Source organism: Doryrhamphus excisus, chromosome 19 (genome assembly GCF_030265055.1).
Source record: "Doryrhamphus excisus isolate RoL2022-K1 chromosome 19, RoL_Dexc_1.0, whole genome shotgun sequence".
Taxonomy (NCBI): Eukaryota; Metazoa; Chordata; class Actinopteri; order Syngnathiformes; family Syngnathidae; genus Doryrhamphus; species Doryrhamphus excisus.
The window spans coordinates 9,937,890-9,965,716 of NC_080484.1; the positions used below are offsets into that span (position 1 = coordinate 9,937,890).

At 41.2% G+C, this 27,827-nt stretch overlaps 2 protein-coding genes across 2 annotated transcripts; both read right to left on the reverse strand.

The window, feature by feature from the left end:
* Nucleotides 1-379: 379 nt before the first annotated feature.
* On the reverse strand, nucleotides 380-7,223 carry opn8c (opsin 8, group member c). The gene is made up of 4 exons (XM_058057114.1): nucleotides 6,687-7,223; nucleotides 4,464-4,757; nucleotides 2,953-3,284; nucleotides 380-1,389 (listed from the first exon to the last, which is right to left on the reverse strand). The coding sequence occupies exons 1-4, from the start codon at nucleotides 6,850-6,852 to the stop codon at nucleotides 892-894; spliced, it is 1,290 nt and encodes a 429-aa protein (XP_057913097.1). The 5' UTR covers nucleotides 6,853-7,223; the 3' UTR covers nucleotides 380-891.
* A 1,425-nt stretch (nucleotides 7,224-8,648) lies between these two features.
* ppp2r5a (protein phosphatase 2, regulatory subunit B', alpha isoform) lies at nucleotides 8,649-27,641 on the reverse strand. The gene is made up of 13 exons (XM_058057150.1): nucleotides 26,591-27,641; nucleotides 18,764-18,960; nucleotides 17,655-17,756; nucleotides 17,474-17,566; nucleotides 16,364-16,494; nucleotides 14,760-14,819; nucleotides 14,233-14,341; nucleotides 14,022-14,075; nucleotides 13,804-13,854; nucleotides 13,593-13,712; nucleotides 13,367-13,494; nucleotides 12,312-12,413; nucleotides 8,649-12,238 (listed from the first exon to the last, which is right to left on the reverse strand). Exons 1-13 carry the CDS (start codon nucleotides 26,736-26,738, stop codon nucleotides 12,058-12,060), a joined length of 1,476 nt encoding a protein of 491 aa, XP_057913133.1. The 5' UTR covers nucleotides 26,739-27,641; the 3' UTR covers nucleotides 8,649-12,057.
* Between the last annotated feature and the right edge of the window lie 186 nt (nucleotides 27,642-27,827).

The following is a 27,827-nucleotide window of genomic DNA, read 5'->3' on the forward strand; positions in this document are numbered from 1 at the left end:
AACTTTAGCAGACGCTAACCGCTATTAAACATTTTAAGCATTTTCAGAGGTAGGTATTTATAGAAATACTTCACACTATTATGCCAACACGAGAATACTAGCACTTTTTTTTGCGTCTTTCATGGTAGACACATATATAAACACTTATGCTGACGTTAAAATGGCTAAAACCTCGATTTTGCTAATGTTAGCAAGCTAGAAAAGCTAACATGCTAACATGTTTTGAAACTTATATGAACACTTAGCACAATCATGCTATGTGTTAGCATGTTAAAATGAGCATTGCATGGATCTTTACATTAAACCCCAAAAGTTTATTTTATGACCATAATTGAAATTCATTATACACGCTCAGTTCACATAACTAAGAACAGACTGACTGCACCAGTATGTTGAATGTGGAAGCATAAATTTATCAACTATATTAATACAAGTGAATATGTACAGTGTATCCAGACTAGATGGAAATGTCAACTGGAAGTGACTATAGCTAGATAATGAACTTGTCATACCCTGTACAGAATGATACAAGCACAACATCATAACCAAGGAGTCCGGTCACAACAATGTGCAATTAGAGGGAACATTCAGTCATCCTGTATATGCAATCAATACAGCTATTCAAACGATGCGTTATCTCTAATGTGTCTATGGGTTATTGTTCACATTCAATTACAAGATTTATTCAAAACATGCATCCACAGTGAATATGGAAAATGCGTAATTAGTACATAGCCTTCGTTCTTGGAGGGTTGCATGAATGTAGTTTGACTTCATGTCAAGTGGGGGTCTGTTGAAATGATGACCGATGATAAACAGGTGTTGTTATTTTACTTTTTCTATTGTTTAAAATGTCATTTATACATATTTTCTATGATTTTATAGATGGCTCTAAATCGAGTCCGTATAAGCAGACAAAGAGTCACTGACAGGTTTATTTTCCAAGATGATGGGGACATTCTTTGGTGAGGACACCCAACAATTGGGCACCAGTCTACCATGGGTGGGGGTACCGTTGGTACCTTTGCTGCATTTGACCCTACCCTTGCTGTGCATGTGATCGTGCGATAAAGCAGACCGCTTCCCCACATTGCTTCTGTCCTGGAGCTGGATATGGATGGGGTCAGGGGCTATGTGGACCCCGACCCGATTTCCTCCCATCTTGGGGAAGAAAGACATGAGCAGGGACTGGAGCTCCCGCTGGAAAGTCTTGTTGAAGTAGAAGTAAATGAAGGGGTTGTAGATGTGGGAACTTTTGGCGAAGAGGGCAGGGAACACGAAGCCCTCTGGAGCCATGTACTGGTTCTCCTTGTGGAATATGAAAAGGAAGGACACAATAGCGTATGGCGCCCAGGCAACGACATAACCGAGACTGATGCAGAAAAACATCTGGAGAAGACAAATAAGACATGGTTACAGTATATGATCATACAAGGGAACGTCGTTCCTTTTGCTTCTTTCTTTTTATTCTCATGAAAAGAGAATGTTGAAATGAATGAAGGCAGTCATCCACATTATTATTCTTATCATTATTCTTATCACTGGCCTACAAGCAAAGCACAGCAGCCCATATTATTAGAATTACTACTGTTGCACCATATACTGCACCATGTACAAACTGTGTTCCCTTCTTCAACTCAAACCCTTTTTTCCTGAGAAAGAAAACTCGAAAATGTCAAAACACTTCATAGACCAAGCAGAATAGCAGTAGTTTTATAATACATATGTCACAGTATGCAGTATTCATTTTTGTATGTTAAATGTTTATCAAATTCAAATATTTAATGGAGAAAATACAAACCTACATGGCCCCGTGTGGAAAAAGTGACTGTTCCCCTTGATAAATCATAGCGGCGATTAATTGAGTGCTATCAGTTAGAAAAGCCATAATATAAAGCCATTTCTAAAGCTTTTGGACTCCAGCAAACCACAGTGAGAGCCGTTATCCACAAATGGCAAAAACACGACATCATGACATCAAAAACATGACATCAAGATTGCAGTGACGACTCAACTAAGAGGTCACAAAAGACCCCACAACAACATCCAAAAACTACAGGCCTCACTTGTCTCAGTTAAGGTCAGTGTTCATGGCTCCACTGACACTGGGCAAAAACCACTCCTGAACAAAAGGAACCTTAAGGTTTGTCTCAATTTTGAAACATTTTGATGATCCCAATGCTAAGAGTCCACTGGGGCGGTGCCAGTTGGTGCCAGTTCGCGCCAATGCAATTTGTTGTGGCGACAACTGGTTTGTGGTGGCCCTTAACGGCGGCAAACAAATTGAGTTTGGCGGCAAGAAAATTTCTAAATGTTTAAAATCTTCATTGCGTCCACTTGCATCAAGCAATCGGCGCCAATCACATAAACTTTGGCGAGAACTGGCACCGACCCAGTGGACTCTTAGCATAAGATGTTTGGGAAAATACAAAAGTTGAACTATAAATACAAAAGGCCTGTGTCCCATTACATCTAGCCTAATAGTAAAAGAACATCACACCAACAGTAAAACATTGTGGTGGCAGTGTGATGGTCTCGGGCTGTTTCACTGGTTCAGCACATGCAAGACTTGCACTGATAAACAGAACTATGAATTCTTAGAATGTCCGTCTATCTGCTTGTGACCTCTAGCTGAAACCAAATTTTTTATCGCTTTCTTTGAAGATGCACCCACCTACATGACAGTTCCACATCACTACATTCACAGTTAGTATCCTCATCTTTCTACACAAAGTGTGAGGGAACGTTCAATGCTGCTTTCAGTGTCCCAAAGTGACAAATAAAGCCCCCAAATTGAGGTGAAATTCAGCTATTCCCACCACCGTGAGACCCTAGAAATAGTATGTGGGCTACTCATCAAGTATTTTCCTTGCTACAGTATCCCCATAAAAGTGAGTACAGTACTCCCCTCACATAACAGTATATCTGCCAAAGACGGTAAACAAAGCTGACCATGGAGAGTCGTTTCTCAGCATGCCGCAGGTTGTTCTGAATGCCTCGTGCCGACAGAGAGTACGAAAAGCGGGACACCTTGTAGATGATCTGACACTGGGACACCACGATGAGGAGGACGGGCAGCAGCGTGAAGCAGATGAAGGAGCAGATGACGTAGAAGGCGTCCTTAGCGGAGGTGTGATAACCGCGCCAGGCGATGGTGCAGGACAGTCCGTAGGGTTCGGGGACGTACTCGCCCCAGCCGAAAAGAGGGAAGCTGGACCACACTGTGGCCACCAGCCAGATGCCGCAACACAGCAGCCGGATGTTGGTGCCTTCCAGCCACACAGCTGCAAGGTAGAAAGTGCAAGTTCCTGCAATCAGGAGCGTGCGCACTGACAAGAATAGGGCAGTAGTTCTTTAAAATGTGCTTTAAAGAGAAAAACGCTAAGGCAGAGGTGTCCAAAGTGTGGCCCAGGGATGGTTGGTTGCCAGCAGCTGTTTCTTTTTTTAACAAAATTTTAAAAAAAAGCAAATAAATTTTAAATTATAAGTAATTTCATAGGCTGCACGGCGGACCCTCGGCCATCTCTGTGTGGAGTTTGCATATTTTCCCTGTGGATGCGTCGGTTTTCCTACCACATTCCAAAAACATGCTAGGTTAATTGGCGACTCCAAATTGTCCATAGGTATGAATGTGAGTGTGAATGGTTGTTTGTCTATATGTGCCCTGTGATTGGCTGGCGACCAGTCCAGGGTGTACCCCGCCTCTCACCCGAAGACAGCTGGGATAGACTCCAGCCCCCCTGCGACCCTTGTGGGCATAAGCGGTAGTAAATGAATGAATGAAGTAATTTTATAAGTTGTAGTGGTATTTTACCGGGACATAATTCACCCCGGAACTATCGATAGGTGAGGTGTTGCCACCCGGAGGGGTGGGCGCTAGGGACGGGGGTTTTCCGCTTCCTGTTGTGGTTGAGAGGCGGGGCTTTCATGTCTTTACGTAGCAAGGAGTGGAAGTTAATGTTTGCAAGAAAAATGAAGTTTTCTCCCAAATTCAACACTCCGCCTTAGACTCCAGTACTTCGGTACTACACTGGTGACCCCGACAGTAGTCCCGAAGTGATTAAAAGTAGTACACTGATGAGAAAACGCAAACAATGACACCCCTGCCCCATGGTGCATGTCTTCTACTCCTGACCTGCTGCACACAGAAGGGTGAAAATGTGTCAAAACATGCACCCCTCCTGCACATCCTGTGCCATTATTTTCCTGACTAATACCCCACTTGGATGTGTTATCAAACCCCACAAAACTGTGTTGACTTGAAATTTCACACACTACAAAACACCCACCGTAACTTCATACCTTAGCTGGCACACACGTTTCCTGCACTGACAAGCACCCGTGTGTAAAATTTGGGCAAGATTGGTTAAAAAAAAAACATGACAAAATATTACATGTACGCCAACTTGTCTTCCGAAGTACAACCAATATAATTCACAGTCACGTGTCAAGTATTTACCTACCATAAACCAAGCTGTAGCACGTCTTCAGGTAGCGGAAGATGCTTATGGCGGCGATGGTGAACATGCCGCACAGGCCGAAGATGAAGCATCCCAGGCCATAGTAAACACAGGTGAAGTTTTCTCCCAGCCACGCGTGTCGGAAGGATGACAAAATGGAGAGCGGGTAGAAGCAGATGCAGCATAGGAAGTCCACCACGGCCAGGTTGACGCAGAGGAGCTCGGTGCTCGCCATCTTCTTGCGGCGGCGGTAACAGATCAGCAGGACGACGCCATTGCCGAGAACTGACAGCACAACTGGGAACACAATTACTGATGATTAGTGACTCATGACCAGTCAAAAAATACAAATAACCTAAAATAAATAAAGAAAAAAGATGTTATTTTCTAAACATTTTGAGAAACTAAAGATAAAAAATTAAAGTTAAAAGTTGTAAATTTACAAGAATTAAGGAACAAATTTACAAGAAAAAGAGTCATACATTTGTAAGAAAAGTCTTGATTTCACAAGAATAAAGTCATACATTTACAAGAAAAAAAAGCTGTAAATTTACAAGAATAAAGTCACACATTTATGTGGGAAAAAGTGGTAATAATATGAGAAAAAAAGTTGTAAATTTACAAGTCCCAACATTACGAGAACAAAGTCATAAATGTACAAGAAAAAAGCCATAAATTTAAAAGAATAAAGTCACCCATTTACAAGAAAATATTCAGAATTTTTCAAGAATAAAGTCACACATTTATGTGGAAATAAGATGGTAATAATATAAGAAAAAAAGTTATACATTTACGAGAAAAGTCCTAACATTACGAGAATAAAGTCATGAATTTACCAGAATAAAGTAGCAATTTTACAAGAAAAAATTATAAAAAATATCTCCAAATTGTCCATAGGTATGAATGTGAGTGTGAATGGTTGTTTGTCTATATGTGCCCTGTGATTGGCTGGCGACCAGTCCAGGGTGTGCCCCGCCTCTCGCCCGAAGACAGCTGGGATAGGCTCCAGCACCCCCTGCGACCCTCGTGAGGATAAGCGGCAGAAAATGAATGAATGAATAAAAAATATTTTTAAAGATATTTTAAAGAATGAAGTCTTACATTTATGAGAAAAAAAGTAATATTACGAGAATAAAGTCAGAAAGTCATAACATTCTCAGAAAAAGAAATGTTGAAATATAAAAAAAAAATCATGATGCTGATGAGACGGCGTGATTAGTATTTTATAATATTATTATACATTTTTATTATTATTTTGGGTGGCCACAATAAAAGGCCTCTCCAAAAACGCGTTTAACCTAATTGGGGGTGTCTGCTGTGACCACCGTTTGCCTCAAATACGGTATACTGTACACCCGCCCAGGGTATAGCAACACAGGAGCAAAAAGCAGCTCTACAAACTGCACAGAAAATATGTGAAAATATAGAAACCTTGAGAAACACTTTGAGAGAATGTGGAGTATGAAAAAGTTCACTTAAAAAGTACACCATGGGTGTAAACAAAACAGAGCGAAAGAAATAAACAGACAAGATAGCAGGAGAAATTAACCTACCTCTTCTCAAGGCTGCAAGGAGCCAGATGTAATGACAACAAAAACTGGCCATAATAATAATAATCATGTCATAATAATTAGAAAAATAGAGAAATGTAGCTTAAAATTATTTATCTATTTATTGATCTTTTACATATGTGCATCATTAATAAACTATTATCTGTATGTATTGTTGTAATATGTATTTTTCAATAAAAGGGGGATGAATGGAATATAAATAATCATTCTTAGTGGTCGGGATTTCTTATAAATAATATTTATAATAATAAGAAATAGTAATAGTTTGGCACCAAAAATCTTTAAAGGTTTCAATACAATTTTGACGAGAAAATACTATATTTTTTATGTATTTTTTGTAATGACTTTCATCAAATTTGGCACTTTTTTATTTTTTTAATGAATGTTATTAAAGGAATTAATATAAAACAAAATAAATGTTAGTAGTATATAGTAGAGATAATAGAAAAAAGTCTGTATGGGGATCAATATACAACAGCAGAGGAAAAAACACAATTAACTGAGCATAGAAAATTGTATTTTTTTTTCCACCTTTCCTATTCCATTGTGGAATAGGTGTCTCACACTGTAGTTTAAGTTGTCTGCATTACATTACATTGCCTTTGGTATGAAGCTGTTGCGCATGCAAAAACAAGCAAAACCATGCCACACGTACCCATGGAGAGGATGGCCAGGCCCACACATATGTCTGCAGCGGCGCTCAGTTTGGAGGTGAACAAAGAGCTGGTCCGGTTGTCTGACGTGCAGTTCAGGAGCATCTCTACCAAGTCCCTTGAGTCTTCTCCGTCACTGAAAGTAAACGCCAGAACCACACACTCCATAGTGCATGCATGCGCTTTTCTAGAAAAGTGGAGGACCTGTCACCATGGTAACCTATGGTAACGGTAAGTCTGAGCAAATAACCTGCCAGGGGAAATCCATTTAAATAATACATTTACCAATACATCCACACCAGTCACAATTTAGATGCTGATATTGCCAGAATGGTATTCATATTCCAGTTTTCCATCAAGGGGAACCTGAGCTGGGTTTACGACCAAGGATTCGAGAGACATTGGAAATAAAAGTAATCTCAGATTTTGAGAGTAAAGGTGTACATTTATGAGAATAAAGTAGTACATTTACGAGAAAAAAAGTTGTAATATTATGGGAATAAGGTCAGAAATTTATGAGAAAAAGCATTATTATGAGAAAAAAAGTCACACATTTTTTGAGGAAGAAAAAGGTCACATTCATAAAGATAAGTCGTACATTTATGAGAATAAAGTCAGAAATTCACAAGAATGAAGTCATAATTATGTGGAAAAAGTCACATTAAAATTGTGTAAATTTACGAGAAAAGTCATAACATTACGAGAATAAAGTCATGAATTTACAAGATTAAAGTAGCAAATATTCAAGAAAAAAAGTCATACATTTACGTGAGAAAATATTTGTAAATTTGCAGGAATTAAGTCATTAAAAAAAGTAAATAAAAAAGTCATGTTATGAGAATAAAGTCGGAAAGTTGCTTTAAAAATTTGAGAAAATGTCGGACAACAATAAAGTTGTAAATGTATGCGGGAAAAAAGTAATACATTTACAAGAAATAAGTCATATATTTACCAGTAAAAATTCTGTCATATTATGAGAATATAGTTGTGAAAAAAAAAGTTAGTGATAAAAAAGAGAAAAAATGACAGAAAAAAGTATAATTTTACAAGAATAAAGTCATAAATATAGAAGGATAAAGTCACACATTTATGCGGAAAAAGGTTGGAATAATACAAGAAAAAGAGTAATGCTTTCATATGAATAAAGTAGCAAATGTTCAACAAAAAAAGTCATAAATTTACGAGAAAAAATATTTATAAATTTACAAGAATGACGTCTTACATTTCTGAAAAAAAGTCATATGAGAATAAAGTCGGAAAGTTGCTTTAAAGTGCTGATAAAAAAAACAGTACAAGAATAAAGTCTCACATTTACGAGAAAAACAAATTCTATTATGAGAATAAAGTCGGAAAGTTACTAAATAAAGTTGTGACCTTATGAGAATAAAGTCATGTTTTTTTGGAAAATAATGTTTCTGCATTTTTACTTTGAAGTTTGGAACCGTACAAGACTCCGGTCTTGCAGTAAAGTTAATATTATGAGTTTGTGAACCCCGGCCAGCAAAACTGATTCTGAAGGCCCTCTGCAGATTATATTGACATGGCAGCACATACTGTAGAAGCTGAGGAGAGCCCCAATTTGTTCAGAGGGGGGGTGTCCATCACAGCCATAAGCCATAGAGCCAAATCATCTTGAGGAAGAAGAGAGAAAAAATATCATTGCAATGATTGACAGCCCAAGCAGAAAGTAAACGGTCAGGATTCACCTGGTGGTGTAATGCTCCAGCTGCTACATTATAAGGCCAATGTTGTGACTTTTAAAATGTTTTTCATGGAGGCCAAATATGGTGGGGGCTCTCAAAATAAAACTCTGCTTATCGGGCCTGCCCACTTTGGCATTCAGGTAAGTTGTACATATTACAGAGAAATTCCTCCAAAGCAAAAGCAAACATCCTGATGCCATCTTCTGGCCTTCATGGCATACTACATCTGTTGGAAGAGAGACCAGAAGTTGATGCTTGAAGTAGAAAGATAGAATAGACTTTATTTGATGAAGAAACCTTGGTAAAATCTATCTGCGATTACAAAACAGCTTCCCACCCCTCGTCCAAAGAAAACACAACACAGACGTTGGAATGCTGTACTGACAGAAAGGCATCAGAGAAAGCGGAACTAAAAAAGAATACAACATTCCTATCAGGATGAGTAGCAGATGAATGCTTCCCGATGAAAACTATCTGAGGTTATTAAGACTGGAGGTAAAGAGTGTGAACAGGAACAGGTAGGATTTTATGACCTTTATTTTCTTATTTCGCTACTTCATAATACACCTCCGGAAAATAAAGTCTTTTTGACCTGTTCCTGCACAATTACAGCACTACCGTGAAGAAGAAAGATGAAGAATAAGCTCTTAATATAGAATATATACGTATATCAATGAATTGACCCTTTCAGGTTTAGTAGAGCATCTTAAAAAGGAAGCCAGTGGGCAGCATCCCTACACTTGATAACATGACAGCGGAATATAAACGTATCGCATCCCAGCGACGACCTGTATGTTACTGTACGTCAACACATTTAAACCGACAACGTCATACAGGTCCCCTTTAAATAATAATAATAAGAGTGGTGACGTCTAGCTTACATGTGCGACCACTCCACAAATATATTGTACAATCAAACCCATACCTGGCATCCCATCTTTAGCCCATTTGCAAAATGAACTCAACAACAACAAAAAAATATTCACTTTGGAAAAATATAGTACTGTATGTTTTGTTTTTGTTTCCTTTTTTTTTTACAGAAATAATTTTAAGTTAAAAAAAATACTCTGCTTCCCTCACTGGCGTTAGACGTGATGGAAAAATACATCCCATACATGCTGTGGAGTGTTTTTGGCATGAAGGCTGGAAACAGGGTATGATGTGTGTGCGGGGAGGATGGCGCTGCCACCATATTGGAATGAGCACCATTGTGGAAGCTGTCACATTTTGATTTTTACATGTTTTTAGTGAATTTTTTGGGATGTTCGAAGTATCGGCAACCACTGGAGTCAAAATATCATTTCCTGATGTCCAATCAAAATACGACAAAAAAAAAAGACTGTGGCAATTTCACGACATTGCTTGGTACTTGCTGGTTATCTCAAGAAAATACATGTGATACATGTCTTAAGGAATAAAGCAATGGGTTAAGCCAAAAAGCTTGCTGTGTTTGAATGGTGCAATACCTCCTTAAAGAAGTCAAAACTTTACTAGGGACTTTGACCAAAGGAGTTTAGGGGATTGGCATATGAATATGCCAAGAACACGGGTTGAAAACCTAAGATTGGATGAACTTTGCCCTCAAGCAGTGTTTGTTTGCGGACATCATCCAATGATGCAGATGTGTGTTTGTTCCCCCCTTTTTTTGTTACATGCCATCCTACATCCTACAATCATTTGTCTTACAAATGTGTTGTGGGGTGTTATACTCAATCACACAGGGGGCCGAACTGGACATTATCTCCCACACACATGAACAGCTGTGCGTTGCTGTTGTTAAAGTGATGACTTGACTGTTTTATGACTCTTAAGAGCTTATTTTGTACAGACCGTTAAAGTTGCGTCAAATTATTTCGGTCTCAATCTGGCACCCTTAAGAATGCTTGTGAATATGGTGCTATATTGTAGGCTGTATGACAGAAGAGTGGTTAGTATGCAGGCCTCACAGTTAGGGCACCGGAGTTCAATTCCACCCTCGGCCATCTCTGTGTGGAGTTTGCATGTTCTCTCCGTGAATGTGTGGGTTTTCTCTGGGTACTCCGGTTTCCTCCCACATTCCAAAAACATGCTAGGTTAATGGGTGGCTCCAAATTGTCCATAAGTATGAATGTGAGTGTGAATGGTTGTTTGTCTATACCCTGTGATTGGCTGGTGACCAGTCCAGGGTGTACGCGGCCTCTCGCCCAAAGACAGCTGGGATAGGTTCCAGAACCCCCGCGACCCTAGTGAGGATAAGCGGTAGATAATGAATGAAAACAATATTGTTTCTACTTTTAAAATTAAAATTCCAGAGCAGTACTTTATATTGGAGGAATTGCTTAATTACGCAGATCGCTGTTAGCAACTCAATGCTATTTTCAGTTCCTTGGGCTGTATGAAATTGCAGTGCAAGCCGAGTCACGAGTCTGACACACGTGCCGTAGTGTGTTCCCGGTCTCATCTACAACAGGGGGGTCACAAAACAGTAAAGAAGACGGCACATGAGAGCCTACGAGAACGAGATGAGATTTTAACATTTTAAAGAAAAGTACAATGAAAAAATATGTGACAATATATTGCAATCTACTCATTTAATTTCTTCTACGTTACACTCTTCTGCAGTCTGTGTATACTACCAGCGCCGCCTTCCACCCGTTGAGACAAAAACTGTATGACTGACAATAAGGGCTCACTCCATTTATGCTGTTGTTCTATGGAACAAAATGCACAGAGTGATCTCTCTCACTGCTTTTTTTTTGGAGGCGAGAGAAACGAGGACACCAGACACGCATGCACATGGCAATATACTGAAAGGGCAAAATTATCAAGTTTGTTTTCATTTATTGTGCTATTACTTCTCATCCCAGGTGTAGTTTTTTTTTTCTGAACGAGAGCTATTGTGACAGCCCTGAAGTACAAGTTCAACAAAATGACCATTTTTTTGTGTAGCGGTGTTGATTTTGTGTTCGTTTCCAGGCTTCATGCTGAGCTACCAGCTATCATCCACTGAAAGACGACAGCAGCGTCACGGTGTCCCCCGCCAACAATTGAAAAGCCCTGTGTCAATTCTTCAGTGTAAATGCTTGTAATAAAAGCTGCTGCGCCACTCACATGGAGGCACAAAGATTGGAAAAATCAAATACCTGAAATGTAAAACTAAATGTGAAGATGATTGAACTCCAAACACCCCCACTGGACAGTCTTACACGCATATCAGATTGGAACATCGATGCCGATTGTTCCGTCCATCTCTGTTCTGTACATTTGTGCATGTTTCAATGTTTCAAGAGTGAAGTCTGGTCCCGTCTGCCTCAACTACTCCCAGAATGCACTTACCGCACTTGGCAGCGACGACACAGAATACAAAATAGACATCTTGGTTTGCGCTATTCAGCTTGTCGCAGAAACAACCTGAAAGGCTGAATTCATGTCATTATTTTCTCAAACCACAAAACATGTACATTGAATACGACAAGAGCAGACAAAGCAACAACATACTGCTGCGGCTGCGCACTAACGTCAAACCTTGTTTTCCGTGAGGCGTTTGAAGTCACTCAAAAACGTTTTATAAAGTGAGGTGTAGCTTGTCTCCCATCTTTGTTCATCCTCTGACAGTCGCAGAGACGGCGCCAACCAAAAAAAAAAAGCGAGAGTGCAGTTTGTTTTTGGCACGTGGGTCGCTCTCCGGTTCTCAGTGGTCACCGTAATCTTGGTCAGCGGCCTTGTCCTGGTTGTTGTTATTGCTATTCTTGTTGTTGTTCTGGACACCAAGGAGCTTGTGGCTGTTGTTCTGTTCAAGCGTGGTGTTGACGAGCCTCAACTCTTCCAGCTTCCTCCACAGCTCGTCGCGCTCTTGCTCCTTCTTCTTCTCCCTGGAAAGAACATTTAATCCGCCTTGTTCAACGGGATGGCGTCCATACAACTTGCTGTTTAAGTGTAACTCACCGTTGCCGGTCTGATTTATAGGAGGAGGTCAACCCGTCAAACAGACTACAGTTCATCTCCATCAGTGTCTTCAGCACATTGTAGACCAGAGAGACAATGGTCCTGAGCGTGGACAGGGGGATTTAAAGCACAAAAAGATGTAGTTAACACGGTAGTCACTACGTCCAATTGCGCACCATTATCTTAACATTAGCGTCACTATTGTTTATATCTGTACTTTTATCGGAGCGGGTCTTTGTGCTGCCAGCGTGTGTGTGAGTGACAGGAAGAAAAGCAACAAAACATTTTCAGGTTTTCAACTGCACCCATCCATCTTGTATGCCGCTCATCCTCACTAGGGTCACGGAGTGTGCTGGAGCTAATCCCAGCTGTCTTCGGGCAATAGGCGGGGTACACCCTGGACTGGTCGCCAGCCAATCACAGGGCACATATAGACAAACAACCATTCACACTCACATTCAATTTGGAGTTGCCAATTTAAAAAAAAAAAAAAATCTCAGAAACGTTCCCGTGTGGACAGGGAAATCTCTAGACCTAAGATTTTTTTTTTTTTGACATTCATTCATTCATTCATTTTCTACTGCTGATCCTCACACTGGGGTTCTGGAACCTATGCCAGCTGTCTTCGGGTGAGAGGCGGGGTACACCCTGGACTGGTCGCCAGCCGGGGAGAACATGCAAACTCCACGCAGAGATGGCCGAGGGTGGAATTGAATTTGGGTGCCCTAACTGTGAGGCCTGCGTGCTAACCACCCGGCCGCCTTTCGCCCGAAGACAGCTGGGATAGGCCCCAGCACCCTCGCGACCCTCATGAGGATAAGCGGTAGAAAATGAATGAATAGAGTAAATATGTGGTGTTTAATGTTATATTATTGTTGTGTCAAACCTCAAGCCACCATTGTCTATTGTGTACATGTAAACACAAGCGTAACAAGACAAAAGCACCCCAGAGGAATATATGTAGTTATTTCTATGCTTCTACACACCCCAACCTGCCGGTCAGCTGGCGTGGTCTGACCTTAGAAGTTACTCTACCCTCTATGTAATATACGTACTGATTCCAGTGCTCTTTGGACATTCGGTAGAGGCTACCAAACATGATGGGGAGGATCTTGTCGATGTTCTCCTCGATGAGGCTGAGAATGTACTCGTTATTCCAGAAGTAGAGCGCTCGCTCCGCTACCTGTGAGGGCACATGCATGTGTGGCAGTCAACTGGGAATCAAAAAGAACTAAATGCCAAGAACCACGCGGGTGCTCTGACACCTCTAATGCATTCTACCTGAAAGTGGGGATTAGCCACACATTTGGAGATCTGCTTGAACAACGGTTCCTGGATTTTCTTGAACTGTGTAGGCTCAATGACATCCAAAATCTCCTCAATCTCACCCAGGAACATCACCTGTTAGCACACAAGAACACAAGATTAGGACACATTAGAACCAGGGTGCTATAATGTGTGAACATTCATTTGGTTTTAATAGATGTGACACCTCTTTCTGGCTGCACGTCTTGGGCCAAAATTTCAGCAAGCCTCGGATCACCTAAAGATAGAAAATAGAAAACTCACAAGGGATTCCTCTCAGATGAATAATGGTTCTTAAATGGTGGTTTGTTGCACCCACGACAGCTTTCTCAGCAGCGTAAACTAATTTTAGGGGCATAAGCTTAGTGTGTGAAGTGGGAGGAAACATGTTTTTTAGAAAAGTACCGGTTCAGTGAGCGTGGGATCCTTTTCCAGGAACTGGACCACACAGTACGCCAGCTGGGAAAATACACATGCATACAAAGCTTGATTTAAGATAATGAATGATTGACAACACACATCACCACTAGATGGGGTAGTAGACGCTGAACGAGTGCAGTTATGAGTAAGTCATGTCGGAAAAGGGGCATTGACATGTATGGAGAAACATTCCCACCTGTGCGTGAAAGAGGGCCAGTCCCTTCGCTGTGTGTAACGGGATGAGCACCTTCATCAGAAACTGTTTGTGCTCCGCCTTCAAAGGCAGTGCAAAGCCATTGATGATGCTGCAGACAGGAAGCACAGTTTACCACGGTTGTTGTGCCCATGGGAATGTCAAGTATTAAAAATGAAGAGAGAAATGATACAATGACAATAAGTGCACTCAGATGTTACATTCGACTTTGACTTGCAAGTCAAAAAAGCTAAACTATGTAAATGTAGCATGCCGTGCATGCAAAGTGGGACCTCGGTTTTCGTTCGGTCCACCAAAAACCAAATTCATTTTCTAATACTAAATAATGTAAATCCAGTTCATGTTTCAGACAGTGTATATGTTAACAAAAAATACATTGCATACATAGAAGTGTAGGCATGCTTCTGTCTCGAGAGACAATGGTAGTGCCACTGGGCAGGGTCTTCCTGTATGGAAAGCTGAATAGAACGAAAACTATGACATTGGAAAACCGAGGTTTCGCTACTCACCTTCCCAGAATTTCTAGTAGTTCAGCCACTCCGTTGAAATGTTCAGTCTCATAGATGAACCTAGAAATGCAGACGTTAAAACTTTACTTTAAATGAATAGAAGTCACTTGCTGTTTAAAGGACCTACAGTATGTGGACAACCCTAACGATCGTCAAATAAATCATTCACCTCATCTGTTCAGTAACCTGTGTCCTTCCATCCACGCACGTTTGGTATGTACACAGTGCCTGACAACTGTGGCGCTATTTTTATCCTGAGAGGCAGATGGTCAAAGTGGGTGCACCCATTTTGCCACCCTTGCCTGTTGGAAAAGACATCAAGGGCCCCCCCAACCCCCGTTTCAATCATCTAAATCCCATTGTCACGCAGCAACAGGAGCTGTAAAGAATGAAACAAGCCGTCGGGAATTCCTGATGCAGACATCTTTGCAATTGTTTGCGTTTCAAAAGCGACAGGAAACACAGACCAGAGCATCTATTGTTTTATGTGAGCATTAAAGAGACACAACTACTACAATGTTTTTAAAATGAGGCATGTGTAGTCCAGGGGTCGGCAACTTTTACCATTAAAAGAGCTATTTTGTCTCCTGTTCCAGTAAAAACAAAAAAAATGTTTTTTAAATAGCTTAGCGTTATAAAATTGACAACAAAATTCTAAAGACTTTTTGAGTGGTTCCCATATTTGTGTACAATTAAAACAAAAGGTGATCATAAAATGTCAGCACTGGGGATTGTGATAGCGTTGACTTTAATGTCCGTAGGAGTGGGCAACATCCTTCTTAAGTAGCTCTCTTAGGGGGGGCAGCAAGTGAAGCTTCATTCGGGATGGACTACCACAAGGAACCTGATCGTCCCCACCAGACACTGAAGGCTTAGTTTGTCTTCTGGGGTCGGCATGTGCGCTATTGCTTTGCCCTCTGTCCCGCTGCTGTAATGACATGTCCCATATAATTCACTTATCTGCCCGTCTGTGTTGTTTACACTTTTTACGTCTGCTGAATTCTTTCATTTTCTGGCTAGTATTTTATTTTTTCTAATTCAGAGAAGTTTTATGGACAACTTTTTAATGTCTGTGAACATTCCTTATCATCTCATGTGCAGCCCAGTGTTGCCAACCTGGTGATTTTCTCGCTACAATCTGGAGACTTTCCAAGCCCTCTTGGTGACTTATTTTCTCAAAAGCGACTAGCGGCAAATGTAAGGACTTTTCCTCACACCGTTGTGAGATTTTTCTGGTATTTGGAGACGTATAAGTGAAAGCACATATTGGTGTGCGGGTGCTGCCAGTGCACACTCAGATCTTTTCACATTCATTTTGAATGGTGATAAAAAAAAACATTGCTCTCTGCGAAGGGAGCCACATCAAAGAGGCTGAAGGGTTGGCGCCCCTTTTTCCAGTCAGTCATTTGTCACAGTGGTCTATATGGACAGCTGCTTTATCACGTTATCATTACTTCCTCTTTTCCCCCCGTACGGCACTAGCTTCTAGATCAGAATGTTGCCATCTTTGGTGCAGCTTAGGTTTTCTTTTGGATTCTCCCAAGGACACCCTAAAAGACAGTAAAAATTCGTAGTCGTAACAACAAGGTATATATATTACTGACCGCAAGAAGATGTTGTTAATCTGCTTCCGGATGAAGGCCCGTAGACCCAGGAACTTTCCGTATATCCGGTGCAAGATGGTCTTCAGGAATTCCCTCTCCCTTGGATCTTCACTGTCAAACAGCTCCAAAAGCTGTCACGACAGTACATAAAAGTCAGGTTTCCTGATTGAGTTGAAAACATTATGACAGACAAAGCCATTGCATAACTTCAAGAGGGAACCAGGTACCAAATGTGTTATCGTAAAAATGACAGGTATGTCTGTGTCATGCGTAGCAAATGCACTGGAGACCATGTCACATCTATCGCTGCCACCTATGATGAGTCATCATTCGCGGGGAAATTTCAGCCCCCGCTCCGGGGTATGGCACTGCCTGTTAGCATGTCATCGGCACTTCAGTGACAAGGCTGACAGCTGATTTAAGCTCACATACATCCAGCAAAGAGTAAAGTGTCATCATGCATGTTTTTCCACTACTGTGTCCTTCCTCTGTGGCTCATTGGGATTTGAGAAATGCAAAAGCTAGAAATGTCAATATTCAAATCATGGGACCTGAATGACTCCTGATTGCGGGAGTTTTAGGCGGAGGTGGAGTTACCCCTGCAGTAAATATACAGTGCTTTGCATACGAGGACTTTCACTACTATACTTTTCCTCTCCCCCAACTTCACTGTTGCCACCCAAACTTCCATACTGTCAATTTGTACTCAACCGCAGCCCTCTCATCTCATCCTAAAGAGCAAAACAACAGGCAGCTATTTAAAGCTCCCCCGCGACACACTCACATCATGGAAAATCAGTCCCGGCACCTCTGATGCGGCCAAGCCAACATTCCAGGCCATTTGATTCATGCGAGCTGCTGTGCTGGAGCGGGTGACACTGGCTAACAGGACAGAGGTAGTTTCTTAATATTTAGAATCATGGATAGTTTTTTCTGACATTAGTGGGCAGAGGGTACGACTTCCTGTAGCCACATGTAAGGAGAATATTAGGCTGACACATCTCACTATCTCACTAACTATGAGCATCATACTAGAGTGTGATAACCTGTTGATGATGTGTTTATGACAATCCTATTTATGATGCTTGATGCATAATTGCTGACACCAACCTGGAGTACAAACTTTTGATCGATGTAGCGCTTTGCAATACTGGGCTGGAAATCCGGATTTTCAAGAAAGCGCAGTAGGAACTCATAAACAAGCTGAAAAACGTGAGGAAAAAATGATTTACTATTGTAAGTCACAGCAGTACCAAAATCAGAAATGCTGGATGCTGAATGTGATCCTCACCTGGATATGAGGCCATGAAGCTTCTAGAGTGGGTTCATCCTCTTCTGGGTCAAAATCCGGGTTGTCACTCGGCGCAAGTGTACGGAATATGTTAGTGCTGATCTGTGGAACAGAATGGCACCATCAACTCAACAGATAATAACAGACAATAAATCACATATATAGTAGATCTTGCGAGATTAAAACGTGACCAGAAAAAATGTCTCAAGGGCACAAGGCCTGGGATGATAAAAAATTAATGAATCAATCACACAATAGATGAAAATTATCTCAATATTTCCTGCTTTAACACATTGCCATGTGCATGTATTTCCATGTCTCTAGCCTACAAACAGGCAGGTGGGGGGTTTGGTTTCAGCACCTTGACACGTTTGTTCCATAGAACAACACCATGAACAGAGTGAGCCCTTTTGTCAGTAATAGAGTCTCTTTGTCTTTGTGGGTGGAGGCGAGGCCACAAGCATAAACATAGAGTGCAGAAGAGGGTAACATTGTAGAAATTAATTTAGTAGATTGTAGAAGTATTCTCCTGGAGTTGTCATATTTTTTCATTGTACTTTTCTTATAAGCAGTGTTAAAACCTCGTCTCGTTCCCATAGATGGTCTCATGTGTGTACAGAGTCTCGTGACACCCCCTAATACATAGCAATTAATTTATTGGACATAGCATGATAAGGGCTGTGGTTACATACAATATATCCCCATACACTGCTGACAGGGCACAACTTGTCTAGACACATGATCAGCCTCCATATTCTAATCCCCTTGAGTGCACGGGGTGTTCTAGAGACTGCTATGTTATTATAGACACAGTAGGAATTTACATCATTACTTTAAGCTCACATACATATGTGCATACTGGGCATTTATTTACTCAACCGCAGAGAAATTGGGGATAAATGATGATGCTTAAACTAAATAATATATCATTATTAGTCTTTTTAGGTGAAATGTTTAAGAGTTTTTGCTAATAGCTGCATATAGCTCTCCGTAAATGCCACCATAAACATCAGCTTTACAGATGCCATGGCTGCTCAGCTGGTGGTGTGTGCTGCGGTGGTGGCATCAGTCATGAGGTAATGGGAATGGACGTAGGAGGGGGTACCCACCATGTTGGTGATCTCAGGGTACGCAGACTCCACGAGCACTCCTCTGTTGGTGGACACATAGTCCACCAGCTCATTCAGCGTGGCCCTCTTGATCTCCTTGCTCTTCAGGTTGGTCACCGAGTCCAGGAAGTCAAAGAGCACGCAGCACTGCTGGAGTTTCTGGGTGAAAAGTTCCTGCTGCTCAGTGGAGGGAGCGTCTGGAATCACACAAGTGAAAAGAGGGGGTGAAAAGAGGGGAATTTTGGTTTCAGCAAACAGCAAACCACTGAAGGAAAGTCTTTCGGTGGACTGGTGTTCTCCACTGACCCACAATGTATTTAAGCACATTATTTGGGATTTTCCTTGCATTTGTCAACTGTATAACTGATTTTTTTTCCTGGGGCAAGTTCTAACCCAAAGCCTCAATAGTGTCAAAAAATGTAACATTTAGCCACAAAGAGGCAGTCTAGTCATTCTCGGCTTGGACTGTAAAGCCTTTTATGGATTAGACGGTCCACTGTTATTAAAGCTGTCCAACCCAGCCAAGCTATTAACAGCATTTGGAAGCCATCCAGGCAGGCACACTGCACGGTGATGTTGTATTTGGGCACGGCGTAGGTAATCACTGTGGCTACGGGACAGCACCCCGCTGAGAGTAGCCCCACTTAGAGTTCATACACTTTGTGCAACCTTACAGTTGTGACAAACATTACATTGACTGTGAGGCTGCAAGTTCCATATTAATTGATGCAACAAAAAAAAGGCAGCACACCACATGTCAAGACCACAAAAGCTGCGGTGCTTAAAAAAAAAAAAAAATCAGCGGACGGTGCTGACAGCTGACAAAGCACTTATGCAACTGAAAGGGTCAAACCATTCACTGCACCTTGCCATGAACCCGTAAGCCAGTAAACATGGAGCTAGCATGAAGCCTTTTATTCTGTGTTAATCGTATAACCAGGACCAAGGACTTTGTTTTATCACTTTGGAGAGGCATTAAAATATTTACGTCTATAATAAATCACAATGAATAGTACATGTTAAGTATATGTGGACATTAGTGCCACTGGGAATTGTACCAGATGAGCGATATAATGTAGCATTCTCTTCACAACCTTAGGTCAGAACAAGTCTTCTTTATTTGTGGATTTGACAGATTATCCTCCCTCAAGTACCCTGCATAATTATTCCATTAAATATTATGGTTATGCAGGAGGTGTGACAAATATAGCCGGCTGTTTTGCTGCAAACAATTACCACTGGCAACAATTTTGTTTGGATTATACATACCACACTCATCTTTCAAATCTGCAAGTGTTTGAAAGGAATCCTTCTCTTTTCAAGTGAGATTTTTTTTTCCCTTTGTCTCTCCTCATACAGCTCAGCTACATCCTGAAATGTATTTTTCCCCTCCAATGTGATGCTATTTTTACCTTTAAGATACCAATGCATTACTGCACCAATTCCTCAGGGTGTTTCAAGGAAGAACACATTTCCATTAGAGCTCCGTAGCTGTATCAGGAAAGCAAAGAAGCATATGACAAAAGACAAAAATATACCAATTAATACAGCCTACGTCGGTGCTTAAGTCTGGAACCTCAAGTGAGATGTAGTCACACTTACGCACTTGCAAAACAGAGCAAGTTTGGCAGGCTGCACAAGACGACGCTGGTATTTCCAAAGCATTTTCATTGCACATCCTCATATTGCTTAAACTAGCAGGTAGACACATTTGCTATGATATTATATGGGCATACTACATTTAAATGTCAATTCAAATGACAAAATATAGCAGAAGATATAAGCAGTAAACAGTGTTTATATATCAGAACATAATAAAGAAGCAAAGCAGTTATAATGACATTAATGACAGCTGCTACCATTGATGCAATTGGTCGAGGAGAATCTTTTCACGACGCGGCATGTTTTTTTATATGCAAGTCAAGACCGGTTGAAGTATTCACAGGAAAACAACACCGGTCATAAATTGGGAGTTAAGATAGTAAGAGAACGCACATAACCAGCATCTAAACAATCAATCATGAAAGGTTGAGAAATGGTGTGCAGTACTTGTCTACGACCAACAGAGGTGTCACTGAATCAGAAATGGAAGCTAGCTGGGTTAGCCTAGTTTAGCAAAGCATGCTAGTGTGGCTGTGTGTGTGTTTTCTCAATGATCCATTTTTTGCTTTAAAGCAGTGGTTCTCAATTATTTGCTGTCATGCCTGACCTCTCACAACGATCTTGAACATCTTCACAGCTAACATTAAGCGGACTCTGAAAACTGGAGGATTCTTCGGTCTCCTCTGACTCTGACAAATTGAAAGGAAAGAACCCAGTAGGTGGAGCCCAAAAAGACCATGTCACTGAAGACGACAACAGAGGGCTTGGCCTACGTTACACCACCATGCCCCCAACAAGGCCTTTTATCAATGTTTTTGTTGTTGTTGTTTTTTAAATCAGCGGTTTTTCGCTTGTGTCACCAGTCAAATAAAACATGAATGAGGTAGTCTGGGCTCTAAGTGTGCAGTCACTATTTTAACAGACTGCTATACTTGCATGACAGTATGTGGCTGTGTTATGCAACAATTTTCCATTTTAGCATCCCTGTGTTTCAGTAACCCAACACAGCAGAGGTCAACCACCATGGGAAACAGATATTCAATACTCAAATGAAAAGGTTGGTTTGCAGCACTGTGGCTGTTGTTAGACCACAGAGCCATGTAAAAAATTTTGGGGATAACCTTTCAGCTAAGACTGCTCTTTACACCCACTTTTAATAACGTCAAACACCTTTCAATTGCGATTGACAAGCAGACGACAGAAACCTCGTTTGACACCATAAAAGTAGCCACCATGATGGAAGAGACATCAGTTCATGGTGACAATGTACAACACAATGACATAATACTAACAGAAACCTAAGGCCGCCATGTAAAAGCCCATACCTGCGATGGTGAGTACCCATCAACATTTCACAGAACTAGTCGAGCAAGGAGAGAACCAAAACAAAAAGGGAAAGTATGCTGGTCCGGTGACCTCCAAACAGAATAGGTCCTGCCAAAGTCACACATGACCAAATTTAGCAAGTGGCAACCTGATATGACAACATTTGGGGCGGGGATGCTGTTATTGGGCCCTTCTATATACTATACAATGTTTCCCATACCATTATTTGGGGGGAGCTATGGCACTCTAACTTCTATTTCTATAAAGGTGCCAGACAGAGAAACTAAAGCCAAGCGTTTTGTGAGGTCAGATTTTTTTCAGGAGGCATTTTTGTCATTTGAATGTATTACTCTTTCGAACGCCAACTGTTTTGAGAAGCCAAACTCTTTACTTAAGTCATTCAATCGCAAAAACCATAAATACTTTAGAAGCGAATTTGTTAAGTAACCCCAAGAACTACATTTCTCAATTCATTACCAGCTTGAAAAACCATCTGGTTATGGGTTACCAACTTCAGAGCTACTGGATCTGCATTGAAATGAAAATCAACCGGCCGACCTCGCACCGCCAGAACTGATGGTACGGGATCATGTCTACCAAGATTGAAGTGCAAACGGAACGCTCGTTGTGTTGCAGTTACAGATTGGTTTGTTTTGATAAACGTTTCCATAATGAAAGCGCCATGCTCACCAGTCATTTGAAGAAACAAAACAAAACAGCAATATATGAAAAAAATGGCATTATATGTACTTTCAAAAATAAAAAACACTTTTTTGTTTCTTTACTTTATTTGCCTTTTATTTAACCTACAAATGTGTCAGATCATTTTGCCTGACCCGGTATAATGAGGAATCTACAGCTACTTAACCCAATCCCTAATGCGACGCACAGGCTTCGGCGTGTGGAGAACAGGACTGATGCATCGTGAAAATTTGAGTGACAGCAGACCGAAAGCAAAACGCTACCTCAACGATACCAGACAGGACATCGCCAAGTGGCTAAGCAGGTTGGACGGGATGTCGGCATATGTTGGAGTTGATAAAAGATTTGCCTTCACTTGTTTAGTGTACGCATGGGAAGCATGCCGGTGTGAATTCTAAGTCAAAGCCATATAAGAACACAATTACTAACGGCAGATGAAGCTGCTGCGTGTGTCTGAGGATGATCCAATCATGGACAGTGCAATACAGTGAAAATACAATTTGCAATACTTGGAAAGGAATCAAACCTCCTTAGCGGTTTGATTCTATTTGGGGGTTTTATACTGTTGAGCTATGAAAGGAACACTGGCCAAGAATGGCACAGAGCAGTTATACATTTACATCACTTAAACATGCACATGCATCCTTATTACTTTCCCAGTGGGAAGATATTAATTTGAAACGGTCTGATAGACACGTTCACACAATTTCTCCTCTCCAGTGCCTGAATGTAAGTAAGCCACAAAGAAGATGGAAAGCTGGGTTCCTCGTCCTTGACATTTAAGTACAGTACAATTTTATTGGGCTACAGGGACCGAACTTGAAAGTTCATGCAGAACCATCTTTCCACAACATGCCACAGCTAAAGAAGCAATCCCGTTCAAAAATAGTCACTCAAAAGCCATGAAGATTATGCAAAGAGTACATGATGGAACATTAGTACTGTTGCTGAGCAGTGTGGTCGGTTTTTAGCATTTATTGATTGATCATTTGCTGGCAGACATGATGGAAATATTTGGCAGCCGCTTGCCAATCAATGGGCCACCAGAGTAAAAATATTTTCAAATGTTCTCATCTCACTCGGGTATGCATATGCAAAGATGCAGAGCAACAAAGCTCTGGCAATGCAGGACATCCACACAATTCAAACAAAATCGTTTACATTACAAGCAACGCTCTCAGGCTATTAATCACCTCGCAGCCTAATGTAAGACAGAGTTGATCAAAGTTTGGCTAAAAACAGTCCACGGACAGAAATATAACCCTAAATTAAGTTGGCTGTATTTAGAATATAAACTATTTCCCTGGCCTGCTCCCAAGGCTTGTGGTTGCCACGGCAATGATGATAGTCTCTGAGTGACTCATCTTTTCGCCGTTTATCACACAACGGGAGCTTTACGCACTCCCATCCACAGGAGGGGTTGTTGGAGCATTTCTGCTGCCATCATTAAGAACCAAAATGCTGTTTTAAGAAATGTCCTTGTCACTGTAAAGGTTAAAACAGTCAGCACAATAGTACTTGGAACTGGGTAGCACGTGTCTAAAGTAGGCCACTTAGTGGCTATTTAGCCCAGTGTGTTGACGTTTTGTATAAAGTGATATAAAAAGGTCTTTTGTTACATGTCAACATCCCACACCTGCAGCAGTGGAGACACAGTCATAAATACATGACTCATAGCAGCACAAACACTGAAGGTCAATCAATACATAGCGGAATGTACAGTATGCAAACTTGTAGCAGCCACATAATATTTTAGTCTTCCATCTGCCATTACAGCGACATAATGACAACAAGCTCTTTTTTACCCTGGCTTTTATCACTCACTAAGTCCTCTAACAATAGGGGGAAATGCTCAGGAAACACACACACACACACACACACACAAAATGAGCTTACATATTTTGTTGATCACAATGTGAGAGAGGGTGCAAAGAAGTGAGACCAAGCTCGACTCTTTTATCCACTAACAGTTGGAACACGGTTAAGGCCTGCCTGCCTTCCTTATTTGAATAACTCCTGCCATTTGGGTATGATATTCCGACAAGATGTAAACCACACAAGATTTATGCAATTCTCATGAGACTTCCACTCATGGAGAGGTGTCCAAACTTTTCCCACCGAGGGCCACATACTGGAAAATGAAATGTAGCATCTTTTCCGTTTGTATGGATTTTGCTGCCTTTTTAAAAAAATATTTTTCAAAATTTATTTTCGTAATATTATGACTTTAAAAAAATACATTTCTATAATATTTCAACTGCACTCCGCTACTAAAATAACATTTTCCTGTGCAGTAAGGGTTTATCCTCATAAAACTGGGATTTTTTCCCCCCATTACCATAGAAGATTTATTCTCATAAAATTGCAGCTGTTTTTGTTCCACTTCCTATGGGAAGAGGCATTCTACTTTGAGAACAAATTGTTCTTACAAATGCTCCATTCACACTGTAGACTTTGACACTGTCACTGACACAGTAGACAGAGTTCTGTCAAATTTCACTGATGTCTACAGAGAGACTACATATGACACAACCATTGCGTTTGAAACAAACAACAAACAAACAGCTCGGAGGCCAACTGGAATACCCGCTATGGTGAGATTGTGTTTTTATTGTAGTTGTTTGTTTTGTCTGCAAACACGATTTTGTCCAGCTGTGAAAAAGAGGACACGGACAGCAGCAGAAGTGAGCAACTGCAGTTTGTGAAGGCGCATGCCAGTGGCTCAAGGTAGCAAAGCGTGTAATTAAAAGGTACAACTCCGGATCATTAGAACTCATACTTGTCATACTGCATTAGGAGACTTTGAGGTGATGACATTCAAGGGCAAAAAAACAGGTTTCTCTTTCACGAGAGACAACACACACATATCAGGCAACCTAGAAAATCTATGAGGTACAGAACTTTAACGGGTTGAACAGAATACCAGGATTGGGGTCAACCTCTTTCTGCCCCGATGTTGCAATCACGCACGCAGCCTATGATAGCGATTTGGCAAAGTTTAGCTACCAATCACTGAATGTAGAGCCTATTATAACCACACAATGACTCCAAATTGTTGGCCGCTTCCGAGACTTATGTGTATGTGTGCGAGCGACAGACGTACAGTCGTTCGTCCATTTTGGTGGTTAATTGGTTCCAGACTCGATCGTGATAATCGCGGGGATTCCTCATTTCTAAAAGGAATATTTTCGTCGTTGGAGCATAGAAAATCTGGTTATTCTCTCCGAGATACATTAGAGCCCGCTATACATGAAGTAACACCCCTATAGCCACCTACATGCATATATTATCCAATATAGTATAGATAATAAAAGTATGTGTGCTACTTTCAACATAAATAAGACTTGTGCTTGTGTGTGTCGCTATAAATGTTCCTACGGGCGCTGAGTGGTGGGTGAGCAGGAAGTGATGTCAGGAGTTCAGAGCTGCGTTTTAGATTGTGTCTTCTGAATGCATTATATATGTATTTTAGTTCATTTATACATTTTTATGCCTGAAAATCCTTCATCTAGGCAATAAAAAAGATATTTTGCATCAATGTGAATATTTTTGATGAATAATAGGCTATATTCAACCACGAAACAGCATGATTGATTAATTCATATATTTTTTAAAGACTATGATACAGAGAAGCCGCAGAATTCACAATATACAAGGTTTAACATAGAATTGTGACAAATATAGACATTTCTTTTCATCCTATGCTGTTTGGAGTCCGAGCTGTAAAAGAGTCTCTCCTTTGAGGCATGTTTCCCCCTCAAAATTGTTCGATCTTTGGGTGCATGGATGTAGAAGTACCTTTTCATACTTTAATTTGAGGCGCATCACCATCATCACAACTTCATGCCTGACCCATACTGTCTCTTCTCACTTGATGCTGGCTTGTTGGACCCTTAGGTGGCTGGTCTGTAGCACTGATGGCTTGCTGGTTTCACTCACACAGATATAGTAGGTGTAAAGATGAGCTCCTGAAATACACCACAGAGCTAAAACGGACAAACCCAAACTCAACAGGCGGTCTTGGTCTTCTTTTAGAAGGCCTGCCAACTTCAATCACTGCAAACGTGATGCCAGTTTTTACACACTCAACAGTGGAAGGCAGTCATCAAGGTGTAATCCTCAGGAGTTGATAGTGTCAATCAAACCTGATGGCCTATTTAAAGCAACCAGACCCCATCATCATCATCATCCTCTTACCTTTTAGCTGGGGCAGGGACGAAAGCTCCACAGGGGCGATTGGAGTCCTGTATTGAGACGAGCTCGGGGATTTTCTCTGTTTCTGGGCCTTCCAAACGGACTTTCTCGTAAATCCGTCCACTTTCTCGAATGCAGAGATGGCCGACATTTTGATGCAAGGAGCCGACAAAAAAATATGCCTGAGGACAATTTACCCGTATCCCTTTCTCGTCAGATGAAAAAAAGAACAACTCCTCGGTTAGTTCGCATCAGCACAAATATGTGGGGCAACCTGCACGACTTGAAGCTCAGTTTTCTGCCAAAACTGGGACTGTTCACTAGGCGTGATCCGACATTGCGCGTCGGTGGAGGGGGTTTAGGCTGTTTACAGATGATACATCTTACGGACGGATTTTCGTTTTCTAGGAGTAATCTTCGTCACGCCGAGCACAAAAGCACAACTCGACATAGCCCTTTAGTGCACCCAACAAGTCACTCACATATAAAAACACAGTAGTTGACTTTTTAGATGGATTTTTGTTTAAATGTGCAGCGAATCCTATTGCATTGACAAAGTTGTGCGGATGTGTGCGGCTAACTACTGTACTGTGCCGCTGGGCTGGCGGCTAACACCTACCTAGCTTACCTAGCTGCTAGCATTAGCTGACGTTACTGGAGGTGCTACTACACTTTGCTGCACCGTCGAAAAGTAGCGGCTCCATGAAAATCCGCGCGGCTCTTCGTATAAGCAAAAATAGAAAATCTTACAGGCCTTTTTGGCCGTCGCTGAGTCGTTCGAATCCGCTCTTCGCATCGACACTTCATTAAAAAGTTAACCGCGTGACCAGCTGTGTGTTAGTTACATTCGCTGCCGAAATCGTGATACTTATTACCTTTACCCAGCCTCTGCACGTACGAAATATTTTCCTCGATGTGGCAAATGCTTTTTAAAAATAAATCATCCGCAGGGAGGCGGCAGCCATAAAACAAGACCCCACAGCATCGCCGTTGTGTTTCGACCTGCTGCTGTTAAGTGGACTGGACTGGACTGCCTGACGGGTTTGTTGACTGACTTTTCCGGTACCCAATCACGGGAGAGGATGTACAAAACAGGAAACTTTTTAACCAATAGAATAATAGTAAGTCCAAACACGTGACATGGGAAAACAAATATGACAGTTGAGCTAAAAGTGGCAACTACAAAAAAAAACTATAATTTTTAATATAGAACATTGTTTTTCATAACATTATTTTAGAT

Excerpts from the sequence above, each read along its gene's own strand:
- opn8c (XM_058057114.1), bottom strand. The coding sequence starts at position 6,852 with ATGGAGTGTGTGGTTCTGGCGTTTACTTTCAGTGACGGAGAAGACTCA. Across the intron at positions 3,285-4,463 it reads GTGCTACAGCTTGGTTTATG|CTGTGTGGCTGGAAGGCACC; the intron begins GTAGGTAAATAC and ends TCTACCTTGCAG. Across the intron at positions 1,390-2,952 it reads CTGAGAAACGACTCTCCATG|ATGTTTTTCTGCATCAGTCT; the intron begins GTCAGCTTTGTT and ends TGTCTTCTCCAG.
- ppp2r5a (XM_058057150.1), bottom strand. The coding sequence starts at position 26,738 with ATGTCGGCCATCTCTGCATTCGAGAAAGTGGACGGATTTACGAGAAAG. Across the intron at positions 17,757-18,763 it reads ACCCTGAGATCACCAACATG|ATCAGCACTAACATATTCCG; the intron begins GTGGGTACCCCC and ends TCTGTTCCACAG. Across the intron at positions 14,076-14,232 it reads TGGCCCTCTTTCACGCACAG|CTGGCGTACTGTGTGGTCCA; the intron begins GTGGGAATGTTT and ends GTATTTTCCCAG.